General features: G+C 42.5%; 1 protein-coding gene across 1 annotated transcript in view; it reads left to right on the top strand.

Moving 5' to 3' along the window:
• Positions 1-12,830, top strand: part of LOC143388916 (arf-GAP with SH3 domain, ANK repeat and PH domain-containing protein 1-like) — a 145,356-nt gene that overhangs the window by 19,892 nt on the left and 112,634 nt on the right. Inside the window, 1 exon segment of the mRNA XM_076842341.1 lies at positions 8,009-8,154. Within this exon segment, the coding sequence (XP_076698456.1) occupies positions 8,009-8,154 (146 nt within the window).

Below are 12,830 nucleotides of genomic sequence, written 5' to 3'. Positions count from 1 at the left end.
GAGGAATGGTACTTGGCATTTCATAAATATCTACCATGCACCAGAGACGGATGAGGCAAATCATAGGCTCTTCTCATCCATTTCCCATAATAATAACCTGTCATGTAGGTATTATTACAGTTATGGAAGCAGAATCAGTGATAAATTGCCCTAGACCCACATCTGGTTAATGTAAGACCTGGGATTTGATCCATGCTTAACTTATCTGAATCCTCCCCAAAATACCATATTTAAATTTATACTTGATGTCCATTAGCATTAGAATACAGATCTCAATCTAACAAAAGTAAAGATATTTTTTAAAAGGCTTGCCGTGTATTTTATAGCCAGCACCTCATTTCCCTATGAAATGGAGGCTCAGGAAGGTTAAGTACATTTCCAAGGTCACACGTGGCCAGTTAGGACCCAAGTAGGGATTCAGACCCAGGTCCCTTTGCCCCTCAGGCTTATGCTCTTGTGTTCCTCCACAGAAGGATGCCTGCAGACATTGGGTTGTGCTTGGAGATGGATTTATGATGGTTGATCTGGAGGCCTTATTATACTTCCTGAATAGAGATCAGCCGTGAGGTTTTATAGTGTCTTTTGTTGTTTTCCAAAGGAGCTTTCATATTCATTGTGACACTTTCACCTCTTGGCAGTCAATGAGCCCAACATGTATTAAGCTTGTTTTATAGATGAGGAAATTGAGGTCCTTGAGAAGTTTAATCACTTGACCAGAGTTACATAGTAGAAGCTGGAGCTGAGACCTAGATTTTTCAAGTCCCCCCAATCACCCAGTCTCTGGTTCAAATTGGAAGTCTTCTCATGCTGCAGCCCGGCTGGCTGGGCAAAATAACCAGGGGGTGACGAATATCTTGTGTACGTTAATACAGCAGGAGTGGAAGCCATTTATTGTAGGATCTGAGCGATATTTATACATTTTACACAGCTTATCTAATTAGCATAAAATAGATACAGCAGTCAACCAATAAGGAATCTCCACACTTAATGGCTTGCTTTTGTTACTTCACAAACCACTCCCTCTGGCATTTTGCCAGGCACCATGCAGACTTGTTTACAGACTCTAACATTTCTCTGGCAAAATAACAGGTGCCAATCTGACTTGTTTACAGACCTTAACATTCTCATGGTCCCAGAACTTAACCAAAAGTATGGGTTAAGAGTGCAGGCTCAATAATCCGTGCCTGTCACCACTGCTTGTTAGCTGTATGACTTTGGGCAGCCTGTTTAGCCCCTCTAAACCATTTCAACTTCATAAAACTTGAGCTTTGATCAAGATAATGAAGGGAAAATATTCAGCACAATTCCTGGCATATAAAAGATTCAGAATTTTTAGTGTTACCCGTTTATGAACTGTTAGCATTGTGGCTGGCATGTCATGACAGGGCTGTCCTCTGCACTTTGTTCCAGCCCTTAACTGTGGATTCCGAGCAGGTGCCGTGGCATACGACACTCTCGCTTCCATGAGAGTCTCAGTCTCGTTTGCCAGTGGAAAAGATGTGCTACAGAATCAAGTGATGCTGGGTTCTAGTCCTCCTTTACCCCAAGTTTTACTCATCTGTAAGGTGCTTCCCTTGGGGGACCTTTGCATGAGCTTTAGGCTGTTCCCTGTGACAGGTCCAATGCAGTCAGTGCTTCATCAGTGGAAGCCATTATTACAGGACCTAAGAAGCAAAACTTGAGTCAGCAGTTGAGTGAGGAGGTTTTATGAAAAAGGCCTAATTTGGTGAAGGGTGACATGTAGGCAGTGAGTCCCAGAGAAAGGCCTGCTGAGCATTTGCTGTGGTTTGTAAATATTTGAAAGTTCTCACTGGATGACTGTACCAGGTGTGCTTAAAAAATGTTGGGTTTTAGTATTCTTGAGGCACTTGCCAACCTCTAGGAAAGGAAGCTCAGAATTTTACTGATTCCGCCACTGCTGCCAGCTGATCAGAGGTAAACGCCAGGCTTCACTGCGGAGGCCAAGGACAGGCAGCTAATGTTGTTGTCATTATAAATATGCTGTTAACACTTGGCATGTGGTTTCTCACTTAATCTTTATGACACTTCTGGGAGGTAAGTACTGTGGATATTTCTGTTTTGCAGATGGGAAGGTGAGGCTTAGAATGATCAATTATTTGACCAAGTACCACACAGACAGCAAGTGATAGAATGGGAATTTGAAATTAGGTGTGTCCCACTTTGTACTAGGGAGTGCAGGGAGGGGGAAACACCTCTCACCTCTTATATTCAGTGAGAGGGGCCTGTAGATTAAGCTATCAAAAGCCGGGAGAAAGGTTTATAGTATATCAATGGGAGCCTCACAGAAAAGAAGTGAAAAACCTTCCAGCCTGGGAGCTTATATACGATTTTAATAAAGGGCCATAGACTGTGGAGAATTAAGGAGAAAGGGAAAAGGAGGCTTGGGTTTCTAGGGCAGTGGATTGTAGGAAGGTAAATAGATAGGGACACAAATGGAAGGTGAGGATGGTTCTAGTGATGTTTGTTTATGCAGACATACCCCAGCATCTCCTCCCTGTTCACCCACCAGGGTTTTTCAGCTCCTCAGAGGGGAGAAGGAAAACACCTTCACAAAGGAGGAGGCCTGTGTTGTCTTTGGGCAGCAGGGGGTGGGCAGATTCCTGCCTGTCCACTGCTAATTACCTTCAGTTCCATTCAGTTTTTAGTGGTGGCATATTCTGATCCCCATCTGTGAAAAGTGCCCAGCTCTGAGATCATAAGGGCCTCGGTTTAAATTCTCTGGCTTATGAGTTCTGGATCTTGGGCATCCTCTGCACATAGGGTGGTGGTGGTTATTTCCATCTCAGCAGACTTGGTAGTAAGAGGAAATGGAGTCAAGTATATAAAGGCCGAGTGTGTGACTAGCAGCCACTGAATGACCCAGAAACCAGCTGCCGTCACTGTTTTGTCTTGACTAATTAGTCCCTGCTGATTGCCTGGTATGGACGTAGGGGTCACATGCTGGAGTGTAATGCGAAGACCCTGTTACAACACAGAGCATGTCAGGTGGTCAGTAAACGCTAGTCACCTCCCCAAAGATATGCTGGCAGTTGACATCCTGACAGAGTGACCCTTTCTGATTTACTTGGTAAAACTGTATTTGGGATTTTTTTTGAAGTCAAACAATTTACTCTCTGTCTTTCTTACAGTAAGTGTCATGAATGCCAGAAATCTCACAAATGTTGGGAAAGAGTGGGTCCTCTTACTGAATGGACCAGATTTCTCACTTTCCCTGTTCCATCCAGTCTCTCCCCTCTCCTGGTTACCCATGCCATGCTGCCCCACACTCTTGAAGGTTTTCTGTGAAGATCTTACAACAGAGCTTTCCGCTGCTGTCTTGGACCTCTTGAAGAATCCATCCATTTCCTGTTCCACTAGTCCATCTTCAGTCACACTCATCCCTGTTGTGCATCCCCAGAGCCTGCTACTTCCCTCCTCTTTCTGGACCCGGAGCTGGCATCCCCTCAGCTCCATTCCTCCACACCCTGTCCTGCCCCCCAGCTGTTTACTCCTCCAGAATCATGTCTTGCCTCTCACTCTGCATAGCTGTTGAAGATCTGCTTGATAAACTCTTAATTTTGTACAAAGATGTCTGTGTACATGCATGTAAGACCTTTTTAGTAAATTGTCACTGTTAGATTTATAATGCGTATGTTAAAAAACATTAAAACGTGAGGCCTGCATACCTATGCTATTTGATATTGCATATGCCTTGGTGTTATAACAGTCACAGGTAACAATGGCTGACATTTGGGGGGCTGTGCTACATGCCAGGCACTATTTTAAGCACTTGATATTTAATTTTCATAATTTTTATTCTTGTAGGATTGTTATTATTCCCAAGATATATTTTTCTAAACTGCTGTATCTTAAAATGTGTATGTACATGAGAAAATTATGTGTGTGTACATATAACATATACATTACTATATGGGGACACAGATACACACATATAGACTACCTAGTTATTCAGTTATGCAGTTAACAAAACATACAGGATCTAGCCTGCACTTACTCATCTGGTCTTATCTTCAGCCTCTCTCACATCAGATTTTATGTTTTAGTTATTTAATAAGCATAATTCTTCCCTTACAGTGTCCTGGTGTGGGTGAAATAGGAGATTAGGGGAGGCAGTTGGGTCAGAGGAAATCCTCAACACGTGCTGGCTCCCTTCCCATGGCCCCTCTCTTCTTAACTGAGTCCATCTTGGTTTTCGACGAATCCGTCATCACGAGTAGATTGTGGTGCTTGCAGTTCCTCCTAACCTCTGACTGAGACTCCAGTTCAGGACAGTGTCTGTGGCTAGGGGACAGAGAGAGATTGGAATAGGGTAGGGGACTGGGGAACCATTCCGTCATATTTTATTTCTTAAGCTTCATGGTGAGTACATGGATATAGTGTTAATCTAAACATTTCCTCTTACTTCATTTGGAATATTTTATAATTTTAAGCAAACAGACAACCTGTGTGCGAGTGTTCACCCCTGAGATGCTTCCCTTGGAAATAGTTGAAATGCACATATTTTTTCACTGTCCTCCTAAAGCAGAAAAAGAGAGTGTGTGTGGTGAACTTCTCAATGGTAAGTGAGGCCTCTCAGGCCCAGAAAGAAGGTATCAGGGACAGCTGTAGTAGGGAGGGTGATCAGACGTGTGTGCACCGTCTGTTGAGCTGCTGTGCCCTTCCGTGGGTGTTTTTCTGAGTCACTTTTCTGTATAAACTTAGGCAGGAACCAGAAACTGCATTTATTTCTTTTTTCTTAATATCTCAGCCAGAAACGCTGTCATCTGGTGCAGGCATCGTGAATTTTTAATGTGCTGATGAATAGAAGGCTGCTGGGGCCTCGTTTGATTTCTTTGGCCTACTCTGACACTTCCTTCCCAAGTTATTTCCCATCCAAACTCATGTGCTTTTTCCTAAGTGCCCATTGCTCCTGTGCTGTTTGGAGGGTGTTTGAAAGTAAAAATTTAAAATAATTCATCTCAGTTGTGGAACAGCCTAAGAAATTCAGAACAGAATGCTCTTAACTTTGTGAAAATGAGTTTGGTGAATCCAAGTCAAGAAGGACTTACCAAGCCCTAGCTTTGTAAGTCCAGCTCACTGGAAGATCCAGATCACAGTGCCTGTTGGGTGGGGATTCAGAGGTGAACTTCCTCTTGTGGTCTGGTGCCAGGGAAAGATTTTATGTGTAAAAAAAGCAGTAGGCCGTGGAAAGTAGTGCAGTAGAAGTACAGAGAATGGTGGGTAAGGGACGAGCATTCCCAGCTTAAAGGAGGGCTTTACAGAGAGGAAGTGGTGTTTTGGATTAAGCCTTTAAACTTCTGACTTTGACAGACACATATCTGCTCATTTGTTCATTCATTAAGTACTGTGCATCCACCGAGGGCTTCTGTGCAAATGTACGATTCTCTGCACCACTGGAGGGAAGAGGGGAGAGGGAACTGAACGTGGGACATCTGAAGTGCTTCCATGTAAAGGCAGTTCGGTTGCCTCCACTCAGATTGCAGTGCAAGCCATCTTCCATGCCTTTACTTCAGGGGTGTGGGGAAACGCGCTACTCCTTTCTGTTCCACAAGCCTACAAGGATTGGGAACCTGCACATCCACGATGAATGGTAATGTCTGCCACCAGAGTTAAAAGATCTGCACAATTTGACAGAGTCACACAGGGTGCTGTGTTGATAACATAGCAAGAACAGCAACAGAGAGACCAAAGCCAAGAGATGAGATACCATAAGGCTATTGGCATGGGGATAAGAAATTGTCAGTTTTAGGATGGACTTTAAAGGTAGATGCAGCAGGGTTTGCCCATGGACTGCATCTCAGGTGTGAGAAAGAGAAAAAACAGCTATGTCTTGGTGGATTTTGTCATTATGCCATTAAGAAGTCACTATGATGGGGTTGTGGCTCAGTGGTAGAACACTTGCCTAGCAAGTGTGAGGCACTGAGTTCTGTTCTCAGCACCACATATAAATAAATAAAATAAAGGTTCATTGGCAACTCAAAAAATATTGAAAAAGAACAAAGAACTTGGGGCTGGGGATGTGGCTCAAGCAGTAGTTCGCTCGCCTGGCATGCGTTCGGCCCGGTTTCGATCCTCAGCACCACATACAAAGATGTTGTGTCCACCAAAAACTAAAAAATAAAAATAAATATTAAAAAAAAAGAACAAAGAACTTAAGTCAGTTGTTTGCCATTGACTGACTGAGATAAGGAAGCATGGAAAAGGAGGTTGGGGAAGATCAAGTGTTTGTTTTAGACATGTTAACATTAAACACAGTTATTGGACCTCTAAGTGGTGATAGTAAAGAGATGGGTTGAAAATACAAGTCTGTATTTTAGGGCAGGAATATCAATTTGGTAGTACTTGAAACCTTCAGTCTGAGATCTCGAAGGGAATAGGCATAGGTGAAGAAGAATAAAGTCCCAAAGACAAAACTGGGGCTTTCTAACATGGAGAGGTTAGACAAATGAGGAACTGACAAAGACAGTGAAAACAAAGGAGTGCCATAAGGTGAGGACAGTCAAATGAGTGACATCCCAGAAGCCACACAGAGGAAGAGTTGTGCAGGTGGGAGTTAGTTATGGAGCATTCGTCCTAGTGTCTACTCCACAGCACTGCAGTACCGTGAGGGAGACATCAGCCCCACTTTATAGTTTGGAAAACAAGAGCTCAGGGATTCATAAGACTTATGCCTATTGTGTGCCAGCTAGGGTAGTAAGCGTGGAAGTTAAAACAGACCAGGCTCATAGGTGGCGAAACCAGACGTCAAGCACAGGTGCACCTAGTCCTGCACGTTTCACACTAAGAAAAGGGACGTGCAAAGCCTCAGACAGTATTGCTCCTCCTACCTGGGGTGTGACAAGATTAAAGGAAACTAAGATTAGCTGCAGGGAAAGAAATGTGACACAACAAATTCATTTTACTTTTGCATTCCAAGATTGGTTTTCTAAAAATTTTATGCATGATTTCTTTTTTTAATATGTAAATAATTCAGTTTATTGTTCTAAATAAATTTTTTTTCATTTTTTTAGATTGATTTTTATTTATTTTTTAGCCATATGATTTATTTTTTTTAGTCATACATGACAGCAGAATTATGTATTTTGACATATAATACATACATGGAATGTACATACATCAATCATAATGTATTTTATTCTGCTGCCCTTCCTATCCCCCCTACTCCTCCCCTCCTCTCCCATCCTTTCTCTCTTTCCAATCTAATGTGACACACTTTTTTTTCTTTTTCTTCTCCAACATCACATATGTTTTCTGTATAACAATTAGGTTCTCCTTCCATCTTCCGTGCAACTCCCCTTCTCCCTCTTTTTCCCTCCCATCTCTCTTCCCTATTTAGTGGTAGTCTTCTCATACTCTTCCTCCCTACCCCCCCTTATATCAGCGAAGACATTTGGCATTTGTTTTTTAGGGATTGGCTAACTTCACTTAGCATAATCTGCTCTAATGCCATCCATTTCCCTGCAAATGCCATGATCTTGTTATTTTTTAGTGCTGAGTAATATTCCGTTGTGTATAAATGCCACATTTTTTAATCCATTCATCTATTGAAGGGCATCTAGTTTGGTTCCACATTCTAGCTATTGTGAATTGTGCTGCTATAAACAATGATGTGGCTGTGTCCCTGTAGTATGCTCTTTTTAGGTCTTTTGGGTATAGTCCGAGAAGGGGAATAGCTGGGTCAAATGGTGGTTCCATTCCCAGCTTTCCAAGGAAATGATTTCTTAATCACTCAAAAATATGAGACCTATGTGACTGACTATACAGGAGCTAGTGGATCAATCAGGATATAAATGAGCTAAATAATGTGCAAGAAAAAGGGGAAGCTTCCTTTAGGAGAGTGAGAACATTTAGTGTCCTGCGACCCACTTTCTGTTCAATAAGTAACTGATGCTGTTGCTCTGCTTCTCTTTCTAGAGTTTTCAGTCATCGGTGTACAGAAAAACTCTTCACTGTATCAAATGATAACTTGGTTCCTTTTCTTTTTTAGACCATGTACAAAATGAAGAAAACTATGCACAAGTTCTTGATATGTTTGGGAGTAATTTTTTAAGTCGAGACAACCCCGATCTTGGCACCACTTTTGTCAAGTTTTCTACTCTTACAAAGGAACTGTACACACTGCTGAAAAATCTGGTAAGTCATTTCTTGTGTGATTAAAAAGAATTGTAGTCTAACAAAGCATAAGATCATAGATAGAGAACAGTTCCCTATTCTTTTCCCCAACCCTTGGGCCTGGGGGTGAAAAAGAATAAAATTTAAAAGCTGTTTTCTCCTAGATATGGAGGTCATTTTTTTTTAATTCCATTGTGACATTACTAGGATTTGAACCCAAGGCCCAGATGATAGCAGGGTCCTTTTGTCAAAACCAAGAGAAACTACTTAATTTGAACTCTTCTCTATTCTACTGATTTTTGAAGATAATCTTTAGCAACTTTTGCCTTCTAACTAGTTAAGAGTGATAAGATTTCTTTATCTGATATGAATTGCAAGTATTGTACCTCACTTGTGTGAAGATGGTCGTGTGTTTTGTTCCTGATTTACAAATAACAAACCTCGCTCAGCTCCCCCACATCCTTGACCCCGTCTCCCCTATAAGAGAGAGTTTCAGAATTTGATGACAGGAAGAATACCTGCGAATCAGGGATACTAAAGATGGTGATGGAGGAGGTGGACACAGATGGGGTGGAGTGCCAGGCAGTAGTGTCACGGGCCGTGCTCTAACCCTCCTCGACCCACTCACAATTCACACATGGAAAGGCTAGTGGCCCATCATGTGGGCTCTCCATGTGGATTGATGGATTGTTTTGGTGAAAATATTCTTAGAGAGCCATCACACTTCCCCATGAATTAATTTAATCAAGTCTCTCTTGTGTCTTGAGTACAAGGAGGTCACAGATGCCGGAGGAAAAGGATTTCTGTTGTTAGCCGGCTGAAGAGTAGCTGTTCCACCCCCCTCCTACCCCCAATCCCCAGCATTCACTTTTGCCCAGTTGGGGATCCAGGTCCTGAGCTCAAGATGTCCTCATGCTGGGTCAGTGGCTCATACGCCACCTAGGCTTCTGTGGCCTTCAGTGATAATCGTGTCATAAAGCCACCTGATACAAAAGAGCTGACACATGAAGACAACCTGTTTGAAACACGACAACTGCCCTTCTTCAGCCTGTTGGCCTGCATATTGGACCAATAACAATAGTCTTTTTAAATACATGTGTATGTGTCTGACTTCCTGCCATTCTAATTGGTGGTTTGTACTGTCGAATTAGCCTTACACTGACAATCAGCTAAACTGAAGGAAAATAAATGCCAATTATAAAAATGTTTATTCTTTTCAAAAACTTGAGAAGGATAATTTTGAGCACAGGAACTAATGTTTTACACCTTTAACAAGACCACAGTATTGTTGCAAATCTTAGACTGGCAGAATTTCTTTAATTCAAAAGAGGGCCCACTCCTGTCCTTGCTTCTGGGTGTTACCTGCCTTTTTGCTGGTCATGTTGCACAGAAGGTGGTGTGGTGGGAAGAAAGGTGGTAAACAAGACTGACAGAGTTCACTTTGACAGAGAAGGACTCAGGAAGGTAGTTGTTTTCCCTGATATCTTGCTCCCTTTGTTTCTAGGAGAGCAAATGTATTTGACCTAAGTTAAGAGTCATTCCCTTCAAGGTTCCTGCACCAGTCCCTGCTACTTAGCTACCACGTAGATTGCTTCTAAACTTTGTGCATGTGTATACATGTGTATGCACCAGCCAGTTAAGCAAGGGTCCATTGGCAGTGTTTGCGTATCTAATAACTCTGCTTATCTTCATGTAAAAACAAGAGATCTTCATTGAATACCTTTGATGAACCTGGCCGTGTGGTGGGTGCTTTTTTGTGGATGATCTCCATTTAACACGTTCCAGCAGGCCAGTGTTTATTATCCCTGCAGGCCAGATGAGGACCCGGAGCACACTGAGATTGTGTACTTGGCTCATTCAGGCTGTTAGCAGATGCGAACCCAGCTTTCTGTCTCTGAGGCTACAGTCTGAACCTCGCTATAGATGCTGCCTGTCACCTTATGCTCTCTGGTTGTCCTGCCTTCCTAGCTAGAAGTGCTGCTCTAGCTATGCCCTCAGATCAGATTCACTCTAAGCTGCAGGCCTGTTTCCACAGCCACTCCCTGTAGAATAAAAGTCTAGGAAAACCTTAAAGAAATGGCTGGAAGACCTACTTCGTTTCAAAAAGAAAATAAAGGCATACTTGGGAGCCTGAGGCAGGAAGATCACAAGCTCTAGGCCAGCTTAAGCAACTTAGCAAGACTGTCTTAAAATAAAAAGGACAAGGGATGTAGCTCAGTGGTAGAGCATCCCTAGGTTCAACCTCCAGTTCCACAAAACATAAATAGTATATAAAATAAAAGCAAACATTTTCCCTTTGAAGGTGGCAGTGGCAGACCTGGTGATGGGGCAGGTAGAATGGGTTTGTGCTCTGGTTGGTTGTTGAGACAGTCCCAGAGGTGCTGCAGCCTGAGAGCAGCAGTGGCTTGCCACTTCCCTTTCTGTGCTTGACCAGGAGAACCTGATCTGCCCAGATTGATGGGGCACACCTTGAAGCTCAGGGCTCAGGGGAACCAGAGAGGGGTTTCCTGGTCTGCTTGCAGTACCTACAGTCCACACTGAGGAACACTCCCATCCGACAGTGTTCCTCAGAGGAGTCTTGAACATCCTATTTCCTTAGACTAGTGAAGACTGGAAGCAGGAAGCAAAAATTAATGAGTCAAAACAGAGAAAGGTAAAAGAAAATACTTGGATATTATTTAGACCTTCAAAATTATATCTTAAAAGATACCAGTGTCTCTGTTCCAAGTCTAAGTGCTAAATACTGAAAAGCCTCATTTTCTAATTAAGATATTGCTTATAAAGGGTATTTTAATAGTTCATACTAAAACATTACTTGTTTTTATGGAAGAAAAGGAAAGGACAACTTTTGGGTTAGGTCTTGTAATAGCTTTTTGCTTTTGACTAACCCTAGGTGGGGAAAGGCTTTCAACGCCTGTGTTAATTCTGAGCAGTTGGAATTTCGAGTGCATTTTGTCCAGGCGTTCTTGCAAGAGTGGTTCTGAGAAAGACGAGCACACTAAGCAACGGTGGCTTTCTTACCTGCCATGCAGATGTTTTGTTCTGTTTTTCCTTTTTCTGAACTTTGAATGATTGCAAAAGGCATGACAATCAAGTGGAATGTTGTTGAAAACTCAAAAGACCTACAAAGATGTTGATATTATGTTACATACGGCTGAGACTGCTTTTGGTTAACCAGCTTCTAAGTTTTAACTGATGTCTGAGGATGGGCAGAGGATTGCAATTTTCACTGAGTCCTGTGAACTCATCCCGGAGTTAACACATGAAGTTGGTTTTAAAGTAACTTGCTTTTCCTACTCCCACTTTCCCCCAAGTTATTTAAAATGCTTCTTTTAAAAAGTTACTCTACCTTGTAATGTAGGATCCAAGAGTCTGTGAATTGCAGGTGGAGAGAGGAATCAGAGTTTGGTCTTAATCACACGTGAAATCCTACAATCAGCCCCAGTAGCCTTAGGCAAATCTCTTAGTTTCTCTAAGGCAACTTCCTACCTGTGAAAGGATTAGCAGTGCTGTTTCTTCCCAATGTGGTCAGGGAAGTAAATCACTGAATGTAACACCTGACCCATGGGACGTGCTTAAAAAATGGAAGCTTTCATTATTATTCACATCTTCCCTTTGATCGTTGTGGTAACTCCAGTGTCAAAGCAGGCATTATTGTTTTATAGATAAGTACACTAATTTCCCAAAAAACACTATACCTAGAAAGTGACAGATAGGGCTGTGAGCATAAGTTCTCTGATACAGGTAGTGCTGTTTCAGCAGAACCAAAGCAACCACGGCTGTGGGAATCCCACAGGACTCCACACTCACTAGCTCTTGAGATCCCATAGGAAGGATTTAAGGCTAATCACACAGGATGACAAGCAGACATCTAGGGGGGTATGGCCCTCACACATTTGGGGGGTGCTAAGTATTTTGGACCTCTTTCTTCTTATTCTGTTCTCTTATACCCCCTTGTACAGTTTCCCCCCCCCCTTTATTTAGCCCCCCAGCAAATTTTGTTTGTGAGGGTCATGATCACCTGCTCACAAGGCGTGGGTGTGAGCAGGTCAAGACCTGCTCACAGTAGTCCCCTGGTGGGTTAGGAATAACTGTGACTAGGAGAGGTTTTGCATACCAGTTCCCATTTTCCAGATGTGTGTCTGTTTGGATAAGGCTCCTGTGATTTCCAGTCCTATGACCTGTGGACTCCGATGGATAGGACATTGGTCCTCCCTTTAAACTACCACCCTATATTTTCCTTCCCTCATTGCTCATGGCTGATGAGCTACCTGACGCTGTGGCCACTGAGAGCTGTACTAAAATAGTTTGTGTTGGGTTAGCTTGAAAACTGTTTGGAGGGGAGGGGTCTATTTCTGTCTTTTTCCTTTATCAGTTTTAGCACATTGGAAATAGTGAAAGTATTAGATGGTAGTTCTCAAACTTTTGGGTCTTGGGGCCCCGATCTCAAAAATGATTTAGGATATGAAAGACTTTTTGTGTATATTATTTCTGTCCACATTTACTGTCTTAGAAATGAAAACCAAGAAAATTTTATGTATTAATTTCTTAAGATAATGAACTTATGTTCCCTTAGAAGCCTGTTTTTTATGAGAACCCCATCTCCCAGAAAACAAGAAGCATGGTGGTGGTTTACATTTTTGCACATGCTTTCAACCTGACTTGCTAGAAAGTGGCTGACTTCTCGCATGTACCTC

This window comes from Callospermophilus lateralis, unplaced genomic scaffold (assembly GCF_048772815.1).
Source record: "Callospermophilus lateralis isolate mCalLat2 unplaced genomic scaffold, mCalLat2.hap1 Scaffold_45, whole genome shotgun sequence".
Taxonomy (NCBI): domain Eukaryota; kingdom Metazoa; phylum Chordata; class Mammalia; order Rodentia; family Sciuridae; genus Callospermophilus; species Callospermophilus lateralis.
The sequence above is the reverse complement of the archived record's forward strand: the minus strand, read 5'-3'. Positions and strand labels throughout refer to the sequence as shown.